Raw genomic sequence first — 25,575 nt, 5'->3', positions numbered from 1 at the left:
TATTTATTCGGGAAGAAAAAAAGTCACCTTCTCCTAGAAGGAAGAAGTGACAAATGAAAATAAACACTGAGGCAAGTGTTTGAAGAGTTGAGAGACATGCAGCAATGCACACAATGAACGATCTGCCAAATACAAGGCAGTAGGTAGCAAAATGACACACACCAAACTTCCTCACACTTGAGATCTGGTTCTCAGACTTTTTTAAGCAGGCAGCTATGCCAAAGATCTCCATGGCATGGACATATCTTTACAGTATTTGAGTTCTTTGCTTCTAGCTATGGGCCAAACCACTAGCATCACCGCAAGCTGCAAGTCAGTAGTGTCTTCCCTGGCTGCCGACTATTTTCATTACACTTTCTTTGGTGCCTTCAACCCAGTCAGAAATGTCACCTTCTGGGTATGTGTGGGAGAAGCACCATTGCAAACTGCTAACATCCTGGTTGGAACTTACACAGCTCCCAGGATCCATCTGTATTTTGTGCCTGTGCTCCAAATTGTTCACTTCTCTCTCCTAGTTGGGCATTTTTTCTCTTTTACCTCTTAGTTGAGCTGTTATAACTTTCTTTAGTCATAGCGTGTACTATTTCTATTTCTGGAAAGAGATTGGACTATTTGAATCATGCTTCATTATGTTATATCTCTAGACAAATGGCAAGTTTTACCTTCATAGAAAAACAGATTTATAAATGTGCATTTTTGTTATGTGAATAATTCATCTGTGTGGTTAATTGGACAGAGCACAGATATCTGTTAAAAATGTCATCAAAAGGCATTTATTTCCTTGCCCAGTAGTAAGCAACAAGACAGATACTGTAGGGAGAAGGGAAACAAATCTTACTTTTGTAATAAGAGGCATTAAACCCAGCTCCAGTGACACTTGCATCTGACATGAAGTGGATGAACATGGTTTCTCCCGTTGATCTTATTGGTCCAGGAGGTTCTCGCCCGCATAGAGTAGCCAGCACTGGAGAAAGACTAGTATCTCCTGGGGTCAGAAGGAGAAATGTGAGTGTTAAAATCAAATAAATTAAAACTTGCCTGTCTGTCACGGTGAGTCTCACATTTTCAGGTAAGTGTTTTTCAAGATCTTTAAACTCTCTCAGACCAAGAAATATTTTCATAGGCCATCGAATACTTCAAGTGAAACAGCATAAATTTTCATTATGTAAACAGAAAACTGCTTTAGTTTAGCTCAGTGGATGACAGAATTTTAGATACTGGAACCTTGGTGTCTATTTCATTCTGTCAGGGAAAAGCAAGATCGACTTCTCACCATCTCGAATAATAAGTTGATCATAGCTGCAGGAGCTGTGAGATTCAATGTCCAAGGCCAGGATATTGAGCTCTACAGTGGATCCAGGAGCTCTGATAAGCCACACACAGTCAGCAAAGTTCCTGTAATTCATGGGCCAGCCCGGTGAGAAGAGGAATGAAGGTGTTTCTTCAGTTGTTACAGTCCCTCCACATGCACCTGCCACATACAAGGAGACAAAATGAAAACATCCCAATTTTAAACTGAACATTGCCAGACCTACAAGGGCCTTTTCTAGTTGGTGTAGTATGCTGTGACCTATTTTATTATGAGGAATATCTAGAATAGGCTCTAGCAGGACCTAACACAGTTTAGTAAAGGCATTGGAAAGGAAGACTGTACACATAACCATACAAAACAGGTATTGGTCAGTTGAGTTAAATGATCCAAACCCTCTTCAAACTGAAGCTTCAAGAGAAGCTTTCTCTTCTTCATTCCTAACATTGTAGCTATGTGTTTCAGGCCAGGTGAAGTCCTTGATGAGTCATCCAGTGGGTCAGTGCTCTCCCAGTACATAAACCCATAAAATACTGCTGCTATCCTGCAGAGCCCCAGGAATCCTTAGTCCCTCTATCCCCACAAATCTGTCTTCAGATTTAGAAAAAAAGACATTTTACTACATCTGAATTAGCCTTAGCTTTCTCTTGTTCAACTTAAAAATCCATGATGTTATAAGCATATTTCCTTTCCTTACAGGAGCTATTTCTCAAAGAGATATATGGTCATACCGAACATATTCTTTCAATTTATGGTGCAGTTTTATGAAAAGTTTCAAATCACAAGGGCCAATGATTTAAGGATGGTATTTCAAGAAAAATATCTTCCTTTTTTCACTGAAGTACATAGAAAGTGAAATAACAGCATATGGAAAAATACCCTTCTACCAGACTTAAAAGTCTCATTTTTAAAAATATTGTAAAATAATATATGTGAGTGTCCATAGAAATTGTTCCAACACAACTATTAAAATGTTTAATTAAAACGTCAGTGAGGTCTCCCTCGGTTAACAACGAGGGCTTCCTCCTGTGCTGGGGGTGGTTTGCAGGTTTCTCGGGCAGAGCTCGCCCAGCCCTGGGCACCCGGGAGGGCCCTGCTGTGAGGCCCAGCAGACCAACCTCGAGCCACGGTGCGTGTCGCAGGAGCGCCGGCCACGGCGGCCCACTCCAGCAGAAAGCCCCTTCCGCTCACGGAGGCATCCGACTGGAACTGGACAGTCAGGGAGCTGCCGGAGGCTGTGAAGGAGGCAGGGGCTGTGCCGCAGTAGGTCGCAATGGGACGGGAATGAATGCTGGGCCCGTCATACACCTGCTCTTACGAAACAAAAAAGCAGTTAAATTCTGATTGCATGCTGCTAACCGTGACGCTCTCACAGAAGGATCTGCACAGAAGCCATCAAGCTCCACATATTCCTGTCACATGCCTGCTCTTTGGGGACACTGACTGGTTTCTTGTGTGAAAAAAAAATCCATTAATACAATTGTGTGCTTTGCTGAGATTGCTTTGTCGAGAAACAATAAAATTTGCAGAAAAAGGGATTCATTTTCTTGTTTTGTTTTTCTTTTCCTTTTTTTCCTGATGAACACATACATTTTATAAGGTATATTAAATATATATCTAATTTATCTAAATCTATTAAATATATATATTATCAAATAAAAATGTATTAAAATATTTCCTTTTTATTTATTTACAAGCTAAATTCTTGGTTAATAAAAATGTGCTTTTCTTTGGCCACCTTTATGTCTTATTTGTATTCTTCTTCTTTTCATCCTAAGAAAAGCAGTTCCGACAGAGAAAGTTAAGGAACGGCAAATTAGCATTACATTGAAGGTCTGACCCCTGAGTCAGGTTAAAGGAGCCTGGCTGATTTACTCCCACTGAATATCTAGCTGATTTAAAGAGCTGATCTTCCTCTCAGAGGCTGAACAAAGAAAGCTAGACTGAGCTGGAAGAAAGAAGATGCTCTTAGATCTGCTATGTGATGAAAGAAGTTACATTTCCTTTTTGAATGAGTATTTGGATAGCAGTGAATTAATAATTAATTAAATTCAAACATATTGATCTAGTATTAACTTTCCTGTTACCAAAGAAGATGAAACAAATGTTTACTGGGTTAGCTGGTGTATAAAAAAAGAGAGAGAGAGAGAGAGCAAGAGCAGGGATTTACTTTATTTACCTAAGCAATTACTAAATAAGGCTTACCTGTATTGCTCCATTTTGCTTAACACTACATTTACTGTATTTTTAGCCTGAAAAAGACTAGACTGAATTATATAGAGGGAATCAGTGCACCAGCAAAAGGGGAGAGAAGGAGCAGTTGGAGGGCTGAAGCACACGTAGGCTTTTAAAATTGCCTTATTTCTAGAGGCATCATGTTGATATTATCAGTACTGATGTCAAATGAACCAATGCTGAGCAAAGCTCAATCTTCTATTCTGGTATATGACTTGAAATTTTTGGATTAAAAAAAAATTATGATTGTACCATTGTGGACTTATTTTCAGGAAGTTTCAAACTTCCTTCTTGGAAATATCTGTTAGGGAGTATGTGACTCTTCCTCAACCCAAGAATTACCAAAAAGATACCCCAGCAAATCAAATAAGCCCCAACCAATAAGCTCCAACCTGATCTGTGGAAATTCCTCTTTTATGTTGTTCCAGTAATTATTTTTATCAGTTTAATAATAATAATTCTCAAAAGGAAATCACCTTTAACTTGTCATAATTGCATCTGTAATTATCTTCAATATCCATCTGCAGGATACGACCCTGGATAACTTGCGAAGCGTTTACACTTATTCGCCACTGGTAATTGGAATTGTGAGGGTAACTCCTGGGCCACTGCGGCGAGGCTATTTGTCCTCTATTTCCCACAATGTCATTTCCATACACTAAAAGAAAACGAGAGACAATGCTTCTAAATTGCGTAGATTAAATGAAGTGCTGTGGCACAGGCATGGCTTTTTTATGGATTTATTTTTAATATGTCAATTGCCTGACACTGTAGCACTGACATATGGGCAGATATTTCTAACTCTAAGGCTACTGGCAACCTTGGGTTACCATAGAACTTTTTAGCCCATAGCTCTTATTCGTGTCCTCTTAGACCAACATTATTAAAGGGGGAATCTCAAAACTAGGTAAGAAATGTACTTAGAAAACAATCAAGTTAAAAATAAAATGCATTATATTTTGTCTAATCCATGGAATTTGTTTGCTTCTGTAAGGATAATGTGATTCAGTTTGAATACATGATCCGTTATAATAATTAAAAAATGATAAAAGTTCATGTCTAATTCTTCTCATTATACTCAATAGACTTATATGCACATGAGTTACATTTTGATATGTTATAGAAAGAGAATCCACCTAAAGTTTAGGCAGATATTTCAGAAAATACTTTCAAGTCAAATCACAGCCTTGTTGATCTCAACAAGAATTTTCAAATATACTTTACAGGGCCAAACGTCCACCTTTTTTGAATCCTTTTGCAATTGTCATGGAAGAACAATAGTTTTTAATGAAATAACATTTACTTACAGTGAGAGAATGTGACCCTGAAGCCACCAGCAGTGATCGAGCTATCTGAGACAAATTTAACCCACAGGACATGTCCGACCGTAGATGTATAATTTACAGGCAAGGAGTCGCCGCAGAACCGCCCTGCCAGGACGCCTGTTTCGTTCCCTTCCCGGATCTCCAGGTAGTCCTTGTTGCAGCCATCACTCTGTTCCACCTGAAATGCTCTGTTCAAAAGCAGGAGGAGGGCATGAGCCAACGAGGCACCAGAGCCTATTTCAGCTTGCCCTGCTGTGCCACCAATTCCCCTGAGGCTGGTGCCAGGAAGATGGCAGCAACGGCCACCAGAACCCAGAAATCACTACATCTACACAGCTTTTTCCTTTCTGTCCTCTTACCCCATGGCAGAGCTCCAGTTTGAAAAGTTACGATTTCTGAAGAGTTCTTAAACCCTTTTAAAGACGTGTTGGCTCTCCAACGACATCACTGAAACTTAGAAAGTTTCTGACAGATTTTTAATATAAGGCTGTGCTAGACTTTAGCAATTACTGGGTGCCGAGAAAACTTTTAGCCTTACAAATCAATTTGCAGCCCCCTACGTGAGTGCATTATTTCCTTATATTCTCTGATCAGAAAACAATTTCCAAGGGCCATTCATTCGTAGTCAACACCTCTCAGCTCAAAAGTCCCTGAGCTCTTTCTCCAGAATTATGAAATATTACTTCCGCTCTGGCCTCTTAATATTTCAAGCAACTGATTCTGAAAAATAATAAAAAATGCTATAAATTCTTCTAACCAATGTTTTCCTTAGAAAATGAATGGGATTTGGCAATCATATAATGAGCTTTTAATTACTGCATCCACCTTAATGCTAAATAGATTACAAAAATAATTATCTTAAAATTTCTAAGTGAAGTTAATCTAAATTAAGTGTTTTTATTCAGTCCAGTATACTTTTCTGAAACTGGCCATGCATATATAAAGTAGTATATAGTAAAGATTCCAAATGTGTCTCTTACAACCAATGCCCCAGATACTTGTGCTTTCTGATTTTCTGGTAACAACTCCTCCCCTTCCTTCAGTCAACAACATACCATATGTCTCCAGCGTACAGACTGTCTTTGAAATGGTTCCAACCACTCATCTGGATACACTTTAGACTAATTTAAAGCTAACCCCAAACTTGCAAGACAGGCAATTTTGTTGAGGCCGAGCTGAAGAAAACGAGTATCTCGTGCCAACCAAACTTCATAAAACCGCACTACTAAACTAAATAAAATAAATAACTCTTTCTAACACAATGTCTCCAGGTTTTCCAGTGTTTTTCAGCTTGCCTTTCAAGTATGTGTAACTGAAGGAAAAGGCCTCCATCAACTCAGTATCACGTTATATATCCAAATATATGCACTGCTGATATTTCTGCTTCACAGTAGATCTCTGGTTCTGTTCTGAAAAGCTGTTATTAATTATTTTGCAGCAAATATTTTGGAAAATGTATTCAGGCTGTGGCACTTATACTCTGTTTCAGTGAGTAAAGGAGGACTATAACGTCCTTTTTATTGTGTTATTGAGACAGTATGTGCTTAACAAATTGAACTTTATGCAGCTGGCATATTTTCCTCTCATCCTGACTCGCTGCAAAAGCAAGTTTCAGAAATACCTTGCTTCTCCTGCTGATCTCTGATCAGCTTTGCTAGAGGACTGTGCTCTCTTCCTTGGCACCAGGCACTGTTAGATGCTGGGAAGCAGAAAAGCTCAGCAATCCACATCATGGTTAAACATAATCTAAGTACCCTGCTAAAGGACTCCACATTGTTCTGTGGATCATTCATGACTTTCCTGTCCAACAACTTCAAAGGAAATTTTATTTGCTGCAGGGAAAAAAATTCCTTGACCTACTCCCTTAGTCCCTGTTGAAATCCCTGTTGTACTTTGCTTCTTCTTGTTGGGGAAATTTTGTATCATTTTTATAGTGACAGTCTATGAAGTATTTGGGCCCTTTATATTCCTCAGCTGTATAATAAATAGTATGATGAACTCGGAAGTAGAGAAATAATAGGAATATCATCCGGAAAAAAGAAGCTGGCTTCTCCAGCATCCCATGTTTTTCGAACAATAAACCACCTATTTGTATAATACTATATGTGCCTTAATATAAGCAATAACTAAGAGAACATTGACTTTGAGCTGCCACCATCCACTGCTGTGTTCTCCTTCCAAGTTATTCTAAGGACACGTTCCAGCTCTATCATCTGGTAATTGCATTTCCTAATAAACACCAAGCATCCTTCCTTCAGCTCCGTTACAGGGCTGAGTAATAACCCCCGGCAATGCATTTACATGAAGGACAGCTGGAGCCGGTTCCCAGGGGAGCTGAGAATCTTCCAGACGCACTCCGTGTCCAGAGGATACGGCTCAGGATAGCCAGGGCTGCTGAAAGCTCCTCTCTCCATGTGGAAAGCACCCCCGCAGGCTGCAACGAGAAGGAGACAGCAGAGGCTGGAGAAAGATAACCTAGAAAAAATAGCTCTTGAGAGGGCCAGAGAATTTGCTAATCAGGAAAGGACTTCTTGTTCTTCGATTTGGTGATCTCCTTGCTGAGATCTTGGCCAAAATGAGAGTTAGGGCAATGCGATGTTTAAATGTGGCAATGTCAGAGAGACGAAGGGATGCAGCATCTGCTCCTTCTCTTAAAAATGAGAGGCATGGGTTGGCAGCACCTGCTGTATGGACTTACATGACGACGACGCAGCATAGGTGGCGTAGAAGCCCCTGGCGGTTACGTTGTTGTTGGAGAAGAAGTTCACCACCAAGGCATTACCAAAGGAAGTGACAGGATGCGGCAGAGCAGTGCCACAGTAGCGGCCTGCAAGAGAACAAGCCAGACAGAGAAACTGAGTATTCAGCATAAAATTACTCTTGCTAACCCAACATTTGGGATTAACTTGGGATCAACATTTGGAATCCCTGCCAGCAGTCAGGGATAACATTTGCTGCTTACAACTGCTGTTGTAAATTAAACACACAGAAATATGAAATAGTCATTTTATTACAGAATTCAATTTTTGCTTTCACTTTGTCCAGAAAATACAGCCTAATTTGGAAAAAAAAATCCCCTATAACCCATATAGCATGAGGGTTAACCCTATTAAAGATATTCCAGCAGGAAGGCACTGACAGCAGAGAAAAGGGTGCTAGCTTTCAAGTCCTCTTACAGAGGAGAGGCCCAGGGCAGGAGAGAGAGCAAGGAAGGCTATTATAGCCCAGTTAAGCAGAGGGTAACCCCACTCCTACTGAGGGAGTATATGTGAATCCAGTGTAAGGGAGGGTGGAATCAGGCACAGATGCTCTCCATTTCCCAGGAGTGAATCTGAGGCAATGCTGGGGATGCAAGAAGAGCCAGGATCACCCTGCAGCCAGGGCTGCCTTGTGGTTTACTGACACTTTAAACAACGCTGAATTTTGCTGCCCCTTATGTGAGGGGGTGATGGTTCTGGATAGGGAAATGAGGAGAAAGCTGCAGAAAAATCAGAAACCAGCAGAAAGTCAACCTTTTGGAGGTTGAGAAAAGATTGTTTTCTACTCCCCAAAAGCTGCATCTTTCCTCACCTGTGTATGGTGCTGACTCTGCTTATGAGTGAGGGTCACGTTATGTCCTTGCACAGGTAACCTGAATAGTACCATTTACACCGCCTGGCTATGGCAGAGCCTTCTGCCTCCTCCCTCCTTACTCAGAGAGGAGAGAAAGAGGCCGCAAGATGAGCCCCACACTGTGAATCTGGACTGATGCACCTGGCGCCTGCAAGGCCCTCACGGATCACACTGAGGGGTGGCCCTGGGCCGCCCCACCGTGGGCACTCGCACGGCCCAGCTGGGCAGGAGGACACTCACAAAAACGTCACCTTCCAGCTTACACTGCTGGTTGTCCTATGTATGGAATAAATAAGGGAAAGCACAATACCTTGAAGAGGAGCCTCGTAGTTATTCCCATCCAAAATCTCTACAAAATCCGTCGTGCAGTTTTGCCTGCTGTTTTCAATATTGAAGTCAGTGAAAGAGAGTGTAATGTGGTTAACTGGTAAGAGAAAAGAGGGAAAGTTTGAAGGGAAGGATGGCATTTCACACATAAATGATGACATATAAATACACCCTGGATTTCTATTTTTCTTATTCATTTCAGGATAGCAAAAGTATCATATCTCCCATAAAGTCAAAGAGTTAAATAAATTTGTGTCTGTTACTGGATCATAAAACATAAAGTCTGAAATAATTTGATTTTTATTTAATGATTTATATAAAAATATTATGAAATAATTTAATTTTAGATATGTGAAGTGAATTTGGCGGCCGGCCATTCATCTTTACTGTAGAAGTCCTAGTGTAAATGTCACCAAATATAGCATGGAAAAATTACACATTATAATTGAAAAACAAAACCTACATCTATGCATTCATGACCTCCTGTCCCTTTGTGATCTATACCACAGATCTGGACAAAATGTGAACTGACGGTGCCCTGCTCCAGGCTCCAAAAGAGCTGGATCTTGGTGTTTGGTAATGCTCCACATACATCAATCAGGCTGGGTAAAGGATCATTAACTACCCTCAGCTATATCCATATGGAATTGGATTTTCCAAGCCCTCAGACTGTAGATTGCAAGCCAAAAAAAAAAAAAAGAGGATTTCTGACTCAGGGTATTTTTGATTCTCATAGTGCTATAGCTTGCTCAGTATGACCAATGGCGAATTCATGAATGGGAGGAGAGAGGCTTTTCTCCACACCAGCCCATGGCAATAGCTAGTTCCAGCCTTGACAAGCCTACACAGCCCCACAAGGTTTTTCCCCACACAGACCAAGTCTGAATGTGACACAAACATGTTGTTTCTCCCTTGGCTACGATTAATTAGCTAGACCAGGCTGAAGTCATGGAGAGGGCCCTGGCGCTGTGTTCAGCAGGGTGCCGCTCACTGCCAGCCCCTTCTGGGCACCAGGACAGGCAGTCGCCCACAGCCAGCAGTGCAAGTCCTCAAGATATAGGATGAAAAGGAAAAATAAAAGGCATGATCACAACATACAATAACTCTGCTATGGTTTCAAGTGGCTACGTTTACTCGATATGGCTATGTTCTGTTATGCTTTGTCGTTGGCCCAAAAAAACACATGTGTACCAATAATACGTGGAGCACGTAGTGGTGCTTCTGATACATAAAGGAAGCCTCTATATATACGCAGTACTTTTTATCCAGGATTTTTCTTCTCTCGCACATAAATAGGGAGGCAAGAGCTACGTATGAGCTTTCAACCTAGATCCAGGAAGAAACTGTCCACAAAAAAAAACTTGTTGTATAGGTTAGGAACAGCTTTGATGCATTTGAGTAAGAACCTATGCTTAAAAATTGCTTACTTTCTAGCTCTTGTTTTAGTGTTTGCTTTGGCGTATTGATTTTCATTTTATAACTTACCAAAATAAACTTCTAAATGTGGCTGGAACACTTTATGATTTGAATGGCAATGGATAGATATCAGATGAACAAAAATTGTTCATTCACCACCAGTTAAAAATAAACATTTACTTCAAATGATTTTACTAGGATACTGTAACTCTTCCCAGTTGTACATATATTTTAGGAAATCTTGAACACTGTAAAAGTAAGACTGGGTATCCAAAGAAAACTGTTGGTGCTTTGACATCAATCATAAACCTGTTTAAAATTAGAAACATTTGATAGCATGCCTATGTGCATGAAACTAGTGTATTTATGTTCTTTTAAAATTCTGTTTTAAAACAAATTACCTTCCGACCTCTTCTCATTACTTAATTGCAATTTTATTTATTTATGTTAACAGCACACATCTGAAACAACACAACTCTGGCCAGAAAAATAGGGCCAAAATAAGGTCAGAAGTTTATACATATATGTGTGTGTGCATGTGTATGCAAATGCATATCTCATATTATATTGATATTACATATTATATATTATTCTCTAGAGGTCCCTTCCAACCCTAAGCATTCTATGATTCTATGATTCTATGATTCTATGCCTCATTTATCTATAAGATTTCCTGACAGATGATTCCAACTTTGCATACTATTTAATGTCTAGTTTATAGTTTCAACACTCAGGTCCCAGTAAACCAGCTAAGATGACAAAACTGTAAACATTTTTTTCCTCACTATGTCCTAAATCCTTCTACAGTAAAATCTGATTTAGGACAGAGATTAGGAGGAGATCCACATTCTCTCCAGCTACCAGGATGCAGAACTTCCTAGAGAAATAAAGGAGGAATTTTGTATTGTTATTGCAGAAAAAAAGGATGAGGATATTAGTCACCCAGCTAACTAAAAAAGATGTTTTTACTTACATGGTTCCTGAGCCTGAATGATCCAGCTGCAGTTCTGATTGTTTGGGTATTTGGCAGGATACAGAGGAGAGGAAATAGCTGCCCCAGCTGAATCTGACTCGATGAAACTTCCACATGCTTTAGAATGAAACACATATATACACACACATACATATATATTTACGTATAAAAAAACATAGATTCTGCAGTGAAAAGGAACATACAAGAAGTAACATGCTGCAGCAATGTAAAATGAGGATAAAATACATGAATAGAATTTGAGCAAAGTCAGAAAGACCTGAGAGCAGACCTTGCCTCATACTTAGCTCAAAAGAACAACCTTGGGGCCAAAATAACTTGTGTTCTGAGTAGCCCAATCATGTATCTGTTTCTCAGATCTCTGAGGATCAGGAAAGAACAGTTAGAAACACTCCAGAAACCTGCCCATGGCCAAGGTCTGCAGCACATGGCACTGGCATGATCCTCTTGTGAGACGGATCAGCAAAACTGCAACTGTGTGAAATGCTGCACATAGGCAAAAGCTTAGTGCACTGTGCGACTCTGGCTAACAGTGCTGAGCGAGGCAATGCTTGATCTCTAAGCACGGTGACTTTTCACAAGCTCCCCAGTTTGGAGCTTAACACCCTGCTGTTTTATATGTAAGAATGGGGAGTTAGGTCCCAAAGTTTGGGATCCAGGCATCATGCTGTGCAGCCATCCAGCAGGAAATGGGAATTCCAGGTTACAGGGTATTCTCGGGAAGACAGAACCTGAGCTGCCTCCATCCCAGGCTGACTGGCCTGGCCTGGCCTGGGGGATATGCTCTGAGAAGATCTAGCAGGTTAGGCTCTTGTGGTCGGTATTCAGAGATGCCTAGTTAGGCATCTAGCTAGAATGCCACTAATTGGGGTTGTCAAGATTTGAGGTACTTCAGAAACTCTTACTGATGAAAATTCTTTCTTTTCTTTTACAAAATTTTACAAAATTTTCAAAGAAAAAAAGTTTTTGCTAGGAGAAGTGCTAACATATAGTGAAAAGATTCCTACTAAAACAATGAGAGAAAGGGATTTTCTCCATAAAAACTGGTTATATCTTGGAATGGTGGGAGGAGAGAATGCTTTCAAAGCTATTGTGAAAAACAAAAGAAAGAAAGAAAATCAACAATAATATGAACTTTCTTGAAAATTCTGCCCAGCCGGAGCCATTTCACTTCAAACAAGAAACCATGGAAAATGCCGATCCACAAATTAGATTATTCATGTTTGTCAGGGTTTGCAGGACTGAATCCATGTACTTCATGAGGAGCACAGCACACAAATCTTTCATGCCTTTTCAGATTCGTGAGCATGGAGAAAGACGAAGCGCTGGTTTGCTACTTGCCCTGTGGGCTGCCAGTCGCATAGTCTTTTCAGGATACACTGGGTAGCCCACCTTCAAGGGAGGAGGAATAAGAGGCAGTCGACACATCTGCTAGATAGAGGGCTTGCCATAGAGGGCATTTTTCTTCCCAATCTAAAAATGTAATATGATCCTGTGTTTTTAAATTCTTTGATCTATAATTTTACAAAATTCAGTCCTGCTAAAAATATACATGGGTATGCTGCACATATAAAAACAATACTTTCCATTACAAGTTGTGCTAAAAAAAATGATTAGACAAACGTGTGTTTATGTGAATGAAGAAGCTACCTTCAGTAAAGCGGGCGCTGAAGCCCCGGTGCTGGATGGTTGTATCGGAGTGCATTCGGACATGCACCACATTCCTGGACGTTGTGATTGCAGGAGGATGCTGTGTCCCACAATATTTTCCAAGAAGTGGTGCTTCACTGCTGGGGCCATCATATACCTGCCACGAACAAGTGGAATGAAATACCAGATTTCTATAGGAGTCCTGAGAAGACTTTTGTTTCATTGCCTCTCTCATGTTTCATATGCTTGGCTCTTGATACAATCCTGGTATTAGCAGCTCAAGCAAATTATGCACTGCCTGACTTAATTCTGTGGCTATTTCCAAAGAATGCAGCCACTTCAGGCTGAAACTACTGTGATCTGTATAGCAAAAGAGCATAGTGTATACGCTTCCACACTGTATATGTCTGTGATGGAAGCAACTCTAACAACTCAGATAGATAGCCCCAGTGTGAGTTCTTGTGTAATTTTTATTCAGTTAAAGTCTTAATCTCGCCTCAGTAAAGAATTCTATATTGTTTCTAACATGCCACTAGTGTATCACTGGGACTGTGACAGTGTAAATAAGGAGAAGACATCTGGGTATCAGTGGGACTGTGACTGTGTAAAAAAGGAGAAGATATTTGGTTTTTTACATGTTTTAACACCTGGAAGATATTCCGGTGCTAGGAGGTAAAAGGCTAAATAAAACTGCACTTAAAGTAATGCCACTGGGTTAAAGGAGATCTACATAATTATTTTTCTTCTACTTTAAATATCTCAAATTCTAGCAAGCCTGTGCAATGCAGTACTGATCAACTAAAAATTTCCAACTAAAATGTGTAACCCAATGCAGTGTTTCTGCCTCTGGTATTCAAAGGCTTTTGAGTACATTAGTGAGAAAAATAGAACAGTAGTTGAAAAAAGATGACCTGTCTCAAATAAACCTCCAAGCTGAGCAATAAAGGACAAAACTCCTGTTCAATCCACAGAAATACCCCGCTTAGCCTGTGCTGTTTTCATGAATTAAACATTTGCCCTTGGGCATGTAACATGGGCTAGCTGCATGGGTCGTCGTGATGGAGTATTAAGCGTACTGCAATGTCTGGACAAACGAGTACCTGGTAAAGAGAACCACCATATCCATCCATTTAACCTTTTCTTCTGGCTCAGCATCCTGCCACAGTCAGCACTTTAATACATACTGTGCACTGTTTATTTTTCCCCTGCACAAACATTCTGTACATTAATCAAGCTGTCTAGAGTTAAAAACCACAAAGTGTGAAAAAAATAATGTCTAACAAAATAACCCTTAGGAATGAAGGCATCGACAGCCCCTAGACAGTATTGTGAGGGTTTTATCTGTGCGCTGCAACACAGGACGAGCACTGCGCTGAGTGGGAGAGCGCCTGGCAGCAGCTAATGCAACCTGCTGCTGTGATGGATGGGTGCTGCTCCGCGCAGCTGAGGGTCCTGACACGGGGATTGCTACGAGCTGGGAGTGACTGGGCTGTCTCTCCAGGGAAAACATTACGGATGACCAGCATGGGAGACTAAGCAGACAGTTCATCCGAAGAGCTCTTTGAAATACAGAAGTCTTCCAGTGTTAGTGCTGGGGCAAGAGGAGAGAGTCGAAAGAACTCGAGAGACAGTTAAAAGATTGTTTTCTAATCAAATATATTTGCTGCTTCTGGGAGACATGTTTGAGGAAAAGTACTGTCTCATCTTTCAGAAAACTAGGAATGGCTCTTAGTCAGACTCTTAGTCTTAGACTCTTAATCTTGCCAAAAAAAATGATTCGATGCAGAATGCATATCTGTATGCATAAGTGATACTGAAGTGCTGTGGCATTTTAGGAGTTACGGCAGCTACAAGTTCAGCTGGCACAGAGGCATGTAGGTATTTTCTGGTTACCTCACATTACTCACCTGCTATTTATTAACTTAAACTATTTGGTAGGGAGGATTTCAGTCTTGAGTCTAGATAAGAAATCAAAATATTTCCTCACTAGTTCAGGGAATAGTTGCATCTCTCTACAGTGTCTTAAAGTGAATCAGGAAACATCTGAGAAACGCATTCCTGTGGCTGTATAAGTAAAGAAAGATGATGCATCTGCTCACAGTAATTCTTTTAAAAGCCAGGTTTTCTCTTGCATTGCACATTAGCAGCAATTTGCTCTTCTGTCTTTACACAACAAACATACTGAATGATTCATCTCCTTGCTGAAATGAGTACCTCAATTTGCAAAAGCATATTATAAAAAGAAGATGATTTTTGCTTTCCTAACCATAAAAACCCTATAGCCTAGATGTTCTCTCTGGGAAGATACTCTCTGCCTGCACCTGGAATAAAGTAAGTCGTATCTCCACTCTAGCTCCCAGAAGTTTACATTTTCTGCATTCCAGTGTACTGTTTGTTATACTGCAACATGAAAGAAAAAGAACATTTACTTAATCAAAGCCACTGAAGAGAATGAACTATTTCTCCCTCTCCTTTCAGTGCCTTGTTCTGCAAATGCTGCTCTTTGAGTCATGCCTCCATAGGCTCTGCAAATACTTGAAACTCTTGATGGCTTTCACTAACGTAACTGCAGATACTGCTCACCAGCTAAACACATCCCATTTCTTTTCCTCTATTTTCCTGCAAAGAAACAAACTGGTTAGCTGTCAGACACACTGTCCACATTAGAAATAGTATGGTACAAAAAAAAAGAAAATGATTATTTATTATTTATGTATGGTGACAATGTCACCAAAAAATCTTTTCAAGACCTTATCCTTTCAGTAGACCGGGGAAAGTGGTAAATTCGCATTTAGCACCTAAATTTAGGCACTCAACTTGGACACACATCATCAATGAAGAATGCGCATTCTGGTGGTCTGGGCTGCTCTTGGGAGGCCTCTCTCTCCTGTGCTGTGTCTATTGACTCTAGAGGGAGCTCAGAGCAGTTACATGCTTAAAATTAGTTGAACTGAACCTAGATCTGTGCTCAGGTTTACACAGGAAACCATGGAGCAGAACTGAAAAAGGCACTGGGATTTTGGAGGAGCAGAATAGCCAAGAAGTACCAGACCTGAACATTTTCCCTTCCTCGTTTTTGTTCATAATTGGGTAATGGAGGACACTGCAGGAAAATGGGTGTTTTCCTGTGTTCCCAATGGAAAAGAATTCGAGGCAGAAATACTAACCAAAAACAAAACCCAAAATAAAACAGAAAGAGGAGGAAGAAGCTCAACAAATAACTGGCAAATTGTATGTGCCATCTCAAGTCATATCACAGGGAAAAATGAGTTCGTCTAGAAGGGGAAGGATAAAGGAAAAGACCTTTGGTATGTTCAAGGGTGGAGGGAAGCCCCAGAGAATTGACAAAACAAATAAAAAACATAAAGATAAGTAAAAAATACAAAACAAAAAGGGTGGCACCATTCTGTTACTCATACACAGCAGTTGTTCTATATTAGAGAGAAAATAACAACCCACTAGCTTCCTTATCTACCCATATTTTCCATTTATGCTCCTCCAGATTGCAATTCCTAAGCCATTCCCAGTCATACATGTCCTTTTATATCCTCAGGCCCTTCCATCCGCTCATTCTGTTATTGTACTACTTTGCAAGACATATAGAGAGCCATGGAAAGAGATGCACACAAACCACATTTAGGTGTTGGAAGCAAGCAGTTTTCATCTTATTGACATATTAAGAAAGAAATGCCATGTAATCTCTTTGTTCTGTTGATGACCCCACATTGGCACGGAAGAGCCATCCCCTGCCTCACACCCTGCTCAGAGACCTTCACTATCTCTTGGCTCCAGGGCAGCATTCCTCCTCATTCGGTGTCCTGTCATCCTGAGCTTGGCAGGCAACGACTGATGCCTGCATTAGACTTAAATCTCCTTCCCAGTTCACATGGCTGCTTCAGTCATTTTGCACAGTTGGGGCTAACGGGCTACCTCTTCCTCCACCACCCCACAAAAGGAAAAAAAAAAAAAAAAAACAAACCAAACGGCGTATCCGTATCCAGCCTATGAAAGTAACGGGAGCTGTGCCTAGAACTTCAGGGAACTTACAGAGCTGAGTACTCCACAAGGTATTTAGACAAGTTTCACTGGCAACAGGTTTAAAATCACAGCTTGGATTTTAGGTCTTTTCAGAATTTAGTCCTTAATTGGGAGATTTTTTTGCCCAGTGCTGCTTTTAAGACGGCCCATGCTTCTGCCAGGCAATTTGCTTTTCTACTCCTGTGTCACAGAAGACTCTTATTTTCCAATAGATTTTTCATCTCAATAAACGCCCTATGTGAAATTAAAAAAAAAAAAAAAAAAGATTAAAGAAAAAGACATAGCCATATTTCCCTATGCTTTGGAACCAGACAAAAATCAACATCCACTGGACAAAGATGCTTTGTAGCCAAATGAAATCTTCAGTTCTGCTCAGCAAAATGAGGACATGTTCCTTTTTACTGATTCAATACAAAAAAGCTTTACGAGGCAATGCCGTTAAAAGTGATGCTGTTTTCAAAAGAGTCTCTGTTCCTGCCAATTTGCGTTCCCTGTGAATGACGGTTTATCGAGGAGAGAAGGGCTGGATTTTGGGCTGGAGCCACCGCGCTTTATCCGACTTGCACCAACCCCACATGCCTTTGTACTGAGTGAGGCACAATCCGGCAACAAAGGTCAGGATTTCATGTTCCTGCTCCTGCGGGGCCGAGTGTGGGACGTGGAAAGCTCTTCGTAGTCGGACGCTGATCGAGCAGCAGTCTGAACTTCCACGAGATCAACAACAGCTCACACACTGACAGCAACATGAAGCTTTTAGGGGGGCAGGCTCCCTAATGAAGCAATTAAGCAGCCAGCTGAGGAGCACCTGAGTACACAGCGCACACAGAGCAAAGGCCAGCAAACCCCAACTCCTCCTGGGCTAGGACCTCTCCTGAGTTTTGTAACTGAGTGTGGGCAACCTATTACAGATGTGGGCAGAAAAGGGTGTCATAACACCAGCCACCTATATACAGGGCTGGTGAGAACTTACAGAACTACTGAGAACTTACACTACTAAAAAGGATGCTGGGGAGAAGTGGGAACAGAAGTGGGAACGTGGTAGAAGGCATAAATGCGTTTGTGAAGCCTGCTCCAGTGGTGGAGGAAAGGGAGCTATTTAGCTTTACATTTAAGCCTTAGCTCGTCTGTGCATAAATACAGAACATGACTATGCAATAAACAGCCTGAAAACAACTGCAACCAAGGTTGCACAGGGAACTTGCTCTTTTGCAAGCATCTCGGCAGACTCATTAAGGGAACTTTTGAAATTTCTCTTGTTACTTACAGCAACACTGTCATAGTTACATGAATGGTGATCTTCAATGTCAAGATCCGTGAAGTGCAGTAAGACTCGGTGGCTGTAGTCAACTTGAATAACCCAAGAACAGTCTGTGTTGTTACTATAAGGCTCAGGATAGTTGGGAGAATGGATTTCACCACTGGTAGCTTGGAAAATACCACCACAGCCTGAAAAAGATATGATCAGTTTTAACCGTAACAAGTCATTTATCCTTAGCAATATGCTACTTTTATTTTTAAACTAGAGGAATATTACCCCCATCTTTGTATTGTCTACATTAAAACTATGTAAAATGAGTGCTCCATCTGACTGGTAGTGATGGATCCTGTGTGAACAGCGCGAGCTTTCAGTGTGACTGACACAAATCAAAGGACTTTTATGGGATGCAGGGAGATGAAGCGGGGTGAGAGAAAGACACAGGGACTACTGGAGATGGAAGGGGCCTCCTGGAAGGATAAAAGTTACACTGCTCTTGGGCTCCGATGAGATGGAATTTTAGAGGTGAGAGGGGGGAAGTGCAAAAGTGCAAGAAGATGTTATAATGGGATGAGAAAGCTTCAGGGGGGTCTAAGCAGTTTGGAAAAATAAACCACCAAATCTTGGAAGAGGATTAAGTCAAAGGACTATTGTAAACTGTGTTTTTATTCAAAGAAATCTTGTGCCTTTTTCATAAAAGTTTTAAGAATGGAGAAGTTTGAACCCCGACAGGCCAATGAATCAGTATATTTAATCAAGTGAAACTGCAGGAATTAAAATCTGCCTTTTCTCACTTTTCATTGCAATTATGTACTGGCAATTAGCCTTTTCATAAGAACTCCCATGTAGAAAAGATGTGCTTGGGTCCTTTAAACATTTCTCTTCTTTCACTGATTACCAGTAAGGCTTTGAACAAATAATCACATGGGGATGGAGGAACCTCATAGAGTTCAAGGATTTACTAATCACTCCAAATATTTTGGAGTTCATTCAATTCTCCAAGCTAAGCCATGTTCTCAGATATTTTTCACTTTATAACCAGAAGCACCAGTCAGTTAGTAAAAGGCTGGGGGTGGGGGGAGCCCTGGCATACAAAAGTTCTTTTCTGATTACAGGAATGTCTTATATGTCTTCCTATGTGCAGAAGAAAGAAGCAGACCGTAACAATACATGTAAATAGGCTTAAATATAAGACAGTTAAATTATTTCTTTCTCACTGTTTTCTTCTGTGTGTTTTTTAGTATTTCTATTAGTGGAATCAAATCCAGCAACATCCTAACTCTCCTTAGCTTTCAATCTTATTCTGCCTGTTTATTTTACATGTTTGAATGGGTGATCCTTATTTCTTCTCAGACTTCCAGAATTTCTCTTGGGATTAATCGGCACACTCACCACCCGGATTTTCTTGCCAGGAGGCATTGAAACCTTTTCCAGTCACTGCTACATCTGTCTTGAAACGGACGACGATTGCATTGCCTGTGGTGGAGACTCGCAGTGGGTTGTGCGCTGATCTTGAGATGCACAGCTGGGCTAGTCTAGGAGAGAGAAAATCGGGTCCACCATAGACCTAGAAATAGAAGAACACTGTCAGCCAGAAGTTCTCAAAGACAGCATCTGCCATGGTAGAATACATCAGAACTGTTCAGGCAAGAGACAAAAAAAATCTCAGGTAAATTCCGAAAGTGATTCTACATTTTTAAACCTAAGGCAGCTAGTAAAGTTATTTTCTCAGCAGGTTTCTTGGTATCTGAAACACCTGGAAAAAGTACGCAATTCTAGATGATTTTTTGCCTTGGAGACTTTGCCCCATTCTTCTTCCTTGGCCCCGCCAGTATTAGCATCTTGTTTCCATGAGGGTATAAAAGTATATTTTTTGCTCGCTTGTACAAACACACTTGCTGGAAGTTGTGTTGTTCTTTTGTGCCTTTGTGTTTAAGAGCACAGTTAAGACTGTTTTTTGGGCTTTTTTCTAATTGGAGCCAGACTGGATCATTGTCTCTGATAAAATATAACAATTCTTGTGACTGGCAATTCTTGTGATTTCAATGGCAAAATCAGGATCCAACTAGGGGATTTTGGCCAAGGAAGTAAATGATATACTAACAACACCCTACACAAATCAGGGCATGTATTTGCCACAGAAAATAGGCTTTGGCTTTTCAGAGATCACATTTCTTTTCTGAAGTTGTTCCTCAGATAGTCACAAGCCAGAAGAACACCGATCTCTTAAGCATCATCAACAATCTTATATACTTTAAAGTGCAGCATTAAACCTATTCAAGTGAATTAGATTGTCTGGCCTTGTAATTGTTTCTTGTTTTCCAAAAGGTATGTGGGATAATGCTTTGCACCCACTTGTAACTGGTGGACTTGGCTCATCTTCACTAGCCAGCCCTCTTATACTCAAAGCAGACACACATGCTTAGCACAGTTTTCAAAACTAGGCATGATTTCAGTGCCTGGTTCCTCAAGGATCAAATTTTCTTGGTTTCTTATATGGTAATGAAATGCTGCAAATGATCAAGTTTTGGTCTCCTGCCTCCCATCGGGATCTCCCTGGTGAGACAGCAGCTCCCAAAGTCAGCTTGACAATAATGTCAAGTGGGAATACTGTTGCTGGACACACTGAATGAAATTGCCCTTTGGCAAATGATTTAGCAACAGCTAGAACAGTAACAGCTCTTCCTACCTGCACCAGCATACATTGTATACACATCCCCAAGCTAAACTAGAGGGTGACGATTTCTAACAATAAAACCAGATGGGGCAATAATTTGCATCAGGGTTTTCCCTCAGTATCACCCAGGCTTGTTCCAGTATTTTACTAGTCCAATAAACAACGAAAAGGTCAGAAAAAGCAATCTCTATGTATTTTTCAGAAAGTAGCAGCATCATAAGGACCAATCTGCTCTGTGACCCTTTTAATTCATATATATTTGTGATGAGGGCATACACAATGTTTTCATAAGCTCTGCCTGGCACTTGCTAACTTCAGAAGAAGTTTGAGTTCAGTCCAAGGTAAATATCTGAGCAGGTGTTATAAATAGCTGAACTAGTTCCACCACCTCCAAAGATAAGTGTAGAGCATTGCTACATAGCCTGATTGACTGCGTTCTCACCTAATGTTCACGGTGCCCAACCTGCTTTGTCATTAAAAGTACAGGCAAAAGAACTTTTTTGTTGCTTTTTTAACCTAGAAGAGTATTCAGTAATTCCACATTAATGTGGCGCCTCAGAAGCTGAAGCTCTCCTGAGCTCTCAGAAGCAACAAGAAATGAACTGTCCTGTAACCATGATGCTCTGTAAGATATTCAGAAGATTCCCTTTTGTGTTAGTGGCTGATTTTACATGCTTAAGTATCTTCTTTAATTTTGACTGAGACCAGCACTTTTATACTTTCTGCAAGGAGACTGCATGACCTGAATGCATAAATGGCTCCTCTGCCAAACTGATCGTCTCAAGGCATGCACAAGTCAGAAGGGATGAAATTACAGCTCAAATTCTGACTGTAATGAAGCAGCCTCAGTGCTGGGAAGAGGCATGTTTGTCCTCTGGAAGCCCAGCGGCTTCAGCAAATGCTCCGCTGCTTGCAAGGCCCAACAACAGCTGCATTTGTCAGAAGTCTGTTCAAAATGTGGATCTTAAAATGTCTTTGTGGTATATCTCCCTGAGTCAGAGTCACAGCATGGGACCCAGTGGGAACACATGCTCTTAATCATCTAAACCTGCCCAGTGAAGCTATGTGGCAAAGGAAGCAGCGGGACTATTCAGCTCTGATGTGCATCATACCCTGGCCTCACATCGTCCCTGCTGCCCCCGGGGCCATCTGCACACCATGGGCAAGGGCAGCCCGGCTCTGCAATAAGCCCTGCTCCTTTCTGTACCATTACCTCAGGAATTAATTCGGTTCAAGATGAACATTCACTGTTAGAGCTGGACTGCCAAAAGAAAATTAAGGATGAGGAAGAATTATTAATAAGAAGCTGAGGTTTGTGGCTTGCCTTTACATTGTTAGCTGCTCAGCAATAGCCTTCTGCACAGTTTCAAAACCAAAAGCAGTAGCTAGAGCCATGCTCTTTAGTTAGGAGTGTATTTGCTTTTCTCTTTTAGGCCAGTTCAACTAATCAGATGCTTTCACAAGGGCTGGAACAAAACAGAGTGTTTCCATGACAAAAAACAATAAAATGTTACTTTTGGCTCAACAGAGGAAAGCCAACAGTTACCACATGAAAAAAAAAAAGGAGAGGGAAAAGAGAATGGATGGAAAGAATGAATTCCAGGGAGTGGTTCACAAAGAGTCACAGGATGTCCGAGCTGCAGAGAGATAAAAATACAAATAAAAACATTTAGTCTGATCTGAGCACCTGATCCAGAGATGAAATAATGTTGGATGGAATAGCGGGGATGTAGGACACTGCCATAAAGCCCATGGTTTTAATCTGTTCTTACCACTTGCTTCTGCTCCGTTAGCTCCATTTATTATTACCAGTCAGCATTCCAGAGTTATGAGCAACAGAAAGTTGTTTTCATGTGGCTGGTCCACCCTCATGACACAGATTTCTGGGAATAAAACTGATCCCTTTTCAGATATAACTGCCAGCAAAGAGAGTCTGACTTTGACAGGGAAACAAGAATCATGGAAATACTTTATTTCTCTTTACATTTTAACAAGGAGACCAAAGCAGCTGAGAAAGCTTTAGAAATGCAAGAGATTGACTTTTTTTTTTTTTTCCCTTTTCAGCTCACAGCTACGTCTTGCTGTGGCAACACATATCTACAGCTTACTAAAATCTGGTCACTGTTAAAGACAATAAGTTATAATTTAACAAAGCCATCACAGTCTATGTGTGTATTTTCATAGAGATCATTTTTAAAATATATTCAGCGCCTTCCAAATAGATGGAAGAATAGATTTCTATAAAACATTTATAGAAAATATCTTTAACCTCAAAAAATGCTTCCGGATGTTTGTAAAATGTGTGGAATATGATGGGGGTGAGAGAAAAGCTGCAAGAGCATCAAAATAGACACAAGAGGGAGGATAAAGGGGAACCTATTGAACACTTGAGCATGTAGAAGCCATGAGGAGAACCTGACGATTCCATGCACAACATTTTTACTTAACCACTATTGAAAAGACGTAGTGAAATATGTGGCAGGTCCAGGACATTGACATAAAAATGACAGTTTGAGAGGCCTTGTCAAAGGAAAGGGAAGGGAGGTGCTTGCTCCACTTTATGTGAATGAATAAGCTTCAAAAAGATGTGCAAGAGTGAAGTATTTAAGAAACTGCTGAAGACAAAAAGGAAGATAGAAGCAAAGTTGATGTGATGGGAGCCACCAACTGTCAGAAATTTCCTACAACTCTGCAAGGTAGAAAGAGGATGTTTCTAAGTAACAGGCAAAAGCAATGAGGTGAACAAACCCGGTTTCTGGAAAAATTTTATTATGGTAAGATAATACACTTTGGAAGAATAATAGGAAAGGACATAGAAATTCATTGCAATGTTCTGAAAAAGGCTTCTTGTTTCAGAGAGTGGAAAGAGTTAACCAGGCAGGGGAGTCAGAAGGAACAGCAGGCTACAGAGCTACTTTAGTTCTGATTTTGACTTCCTATTAAAATTAGAAAGTTATTTGGTTTGAAAGAAAACAGGAAGTGGTAAAACTCACTATTCTAAGATAAGGAAAAGTGAAATCAGAGGAATAACTATGAGAAAAAAATATATATATTTCAATAACCACAGAAATTGGTAGACAAAATACTCTTGGGGAGGTAACATTAGGGTGAAAGGAATTTGGGAAATCCAGTGATCGTTGAAACCAATTATGTCAAAAGCACACCAAGAATCTCTTCTTTTCCAGGCAATTCATCAGGCTTGCATGGGTGTGTGCATGTGTAGTTGTCAGTTTGGATCTACATAGAAAAGTACAGCAAATAAGACTGCAAGGTACAGCAGCTCCTGAAAATAGTTAACCACATTCTTTTTTTTACCCTTAAATCTGAATCATCTTTTGTTCTGTGCAGACTATATCAATGATGTTGTGAATTTCTAACAAGAAGAAGGAAGTATATATGGGGAAAATTAAAAAAAAAAATCTACAAAATACATGTAGTTTGGCAGGGAGAATTTTATACTGCCAGACAGAACCTTTGATCTTACACTAAGACATGAACTGAAGTTCCCCAATAGTTTGACATGTTTTAGTTTATCTCTCAGCAGATCAGAGACTGGTGTTGGAAGCTGGGTGGGCAGAGGAATGTGATGAGGAACCAACAGGCACACAGACACTGAGGGCAGAAAGGCTGGGAAGTTCAAACTGCAAGGTGGGCATCTCTGCTGGTGAACACACATGGACAGAAAGAAGTAAAACACGGCAACTAATTAGAAGTAGTGAAGAAAGAAAACTGAAAACGTAAGGCAGATTCCTTACTCAGGGGCACAGAGGAGCAAACTGTTGCATCCTCTTAAGCAACTTCTTTATGCAGTTTGTGTCAGGTAGCCCATTCATTAGGGTTTTAGGCTGGCCCTCTACTAGTCAAAAGTTGTTAAGCAAATGTGTGCCAGCCGTCTGTATTCCTGCTGCATCCCAATAGCTCCTGGGTGACCAGCTCTAGGTGTAGGCATCATCCTTGCACTATTCAACCAGCTGAACTGGACTTTGTAGCTGTTTAAATGATTCCTGTGGGCAACAGAGGCATGACCAAAGCTTACAGGCAGATGAGCCTCAGTGCAGTCATGTAGGCACAAACAGCAATGAAGCTACAACACAGCTGACTTCATCAATATCCACAGCAGCCAACGCAGGTCACCTATGCACAGGCATAGGTGTCAGCAGTGTGACACATGGACGCTTGCCACTGCCACTGGAGAAGGGTTTATGGAGCAACTTCCTTACATCCAAGTGCCGTAGAAGCCTCAAAGCTAGTAAGATACTAGTGCCCTCATGATCAATAACTCAGTTTCATTGCTTAGCCAGGAAAACCTGGTTTAAAGCCAAAAAGTTGGACTTAAGTAAGTCATGCATGTCTCTACTTGTACAAATGCTTAACAATCATCAGTCTGGCCACCAGATATCTAAGAGATGCTTTAGGATGCAGGATAACGGGCACATTGCTGTTGAGCATGCGCTAAGTACGCTGGGCTGCAGAAGTCAAAGCGACAAAAGTAAGGAAAGACGCAAAGAGTAAGGGCACATGGTGGATGGATAGCTGCCTGGCTGTATGCCAGCCCTACTTCTTGTTCCTTGCGAGAACACAAGGCCCCAGCACAGTCCTATCATCTCTCTTGATGAATCATTTATTTTTAGTCCATTATGAGAACATTAAAAATTCAAATGGGTAATAACAACAAAAAACCCAACAGTTCTACCTCCATTAGTGATCTCGTATCTTTCTGATGAGAGCCATCTAGAAAAT

General features: G+C 40.7%; 1 protein-coding gene across 3 annotated transcripts in view; it reads right to left on the bottom strand.

Annotated features, from left to right (window-relative positions):
* The window catches only part of CUBN (cubilin), a 134,123-nt gene that overhangs the window by 46,769 nt on the left and 61,779 nt on the right, over nucleotides 1–25,575 (bottom strand). For all 3 annotated transcript variants that reach the window (XM_088524335.1, XM_088524332.1, XM_088524334.1), the window contains 12 exons: nucleotides 19,551–19,725; nucleotides 18,168–18,349; nucleotides 12,866–13,022; nucleotides 11,198–11,314; nucleotides 8,792–8,905; nucleotides 7,568–7,696; nucleotides 7,171–7,303; nucleotides 4,852–5,057; nucleotides 4,021–4,202; nucleotides 2,428–2,617; nucleotides 1,274–1,471; nucleotides 839–985 (listed from right to left, as the gene is read on the bottom strand). In XM_088524335.1, the coding sequence (XP_088380461.1) occupies nucleotides 839–985; nucleotides 1,274–1,471; nucleotides 2,428–2,617; nucleotides 4,021–4,202; nucleotides 4,852–5,057; nucleotides 7,171–7,303; nucleotides 7,568–7,696; nucleotides 8,792–8,905; nucleotides 11,198–11,314; nucleotides 12,866–13,022; nucleotides 18,168–18,349; nucleotides 19,551–19,725 (1,930 nt within the window). The remainder of the gene's footprint in view (nucleotides 1–838; nucleotides 986–1,273; nucleotides 1,472–2,427; nucleotides 2,618–4,020; nucleotides 4,203–4,851; nucleotides 5,058–7,170; nucleotides 7,304–7,567; nucleotides 7,697–8,791; nucleotides 8,906–11,197; nucleotides 11,315–12,865; nucleotides 13,023–18,167; nucleotides 18,350–19,550; nucleotides 19,726–25,575) is intronic.

Source organism: Tinamus guttatus, unplaced genomic scaffold (genome assembly GCF_059628265.1).
Source record: "Tinamus guttatus ecotype Peru unplaced genomic scaffold, ASM5962826v1 Tinamus_guttatus_pri_ptg000209l, whole genome shotgun sequence".
In the NCBI taxonomy this organism is placed as follows: Eukaryota; Metazoa; Chordata; class Aves; order Tinamiformes; family Tinamidae; genus Tinamus; species Tinamus guttatus.
Note: the sequence above shows the minus strand (reverse complement) of the source record. Positions and strands in the feature narration are given on the sequence as shown.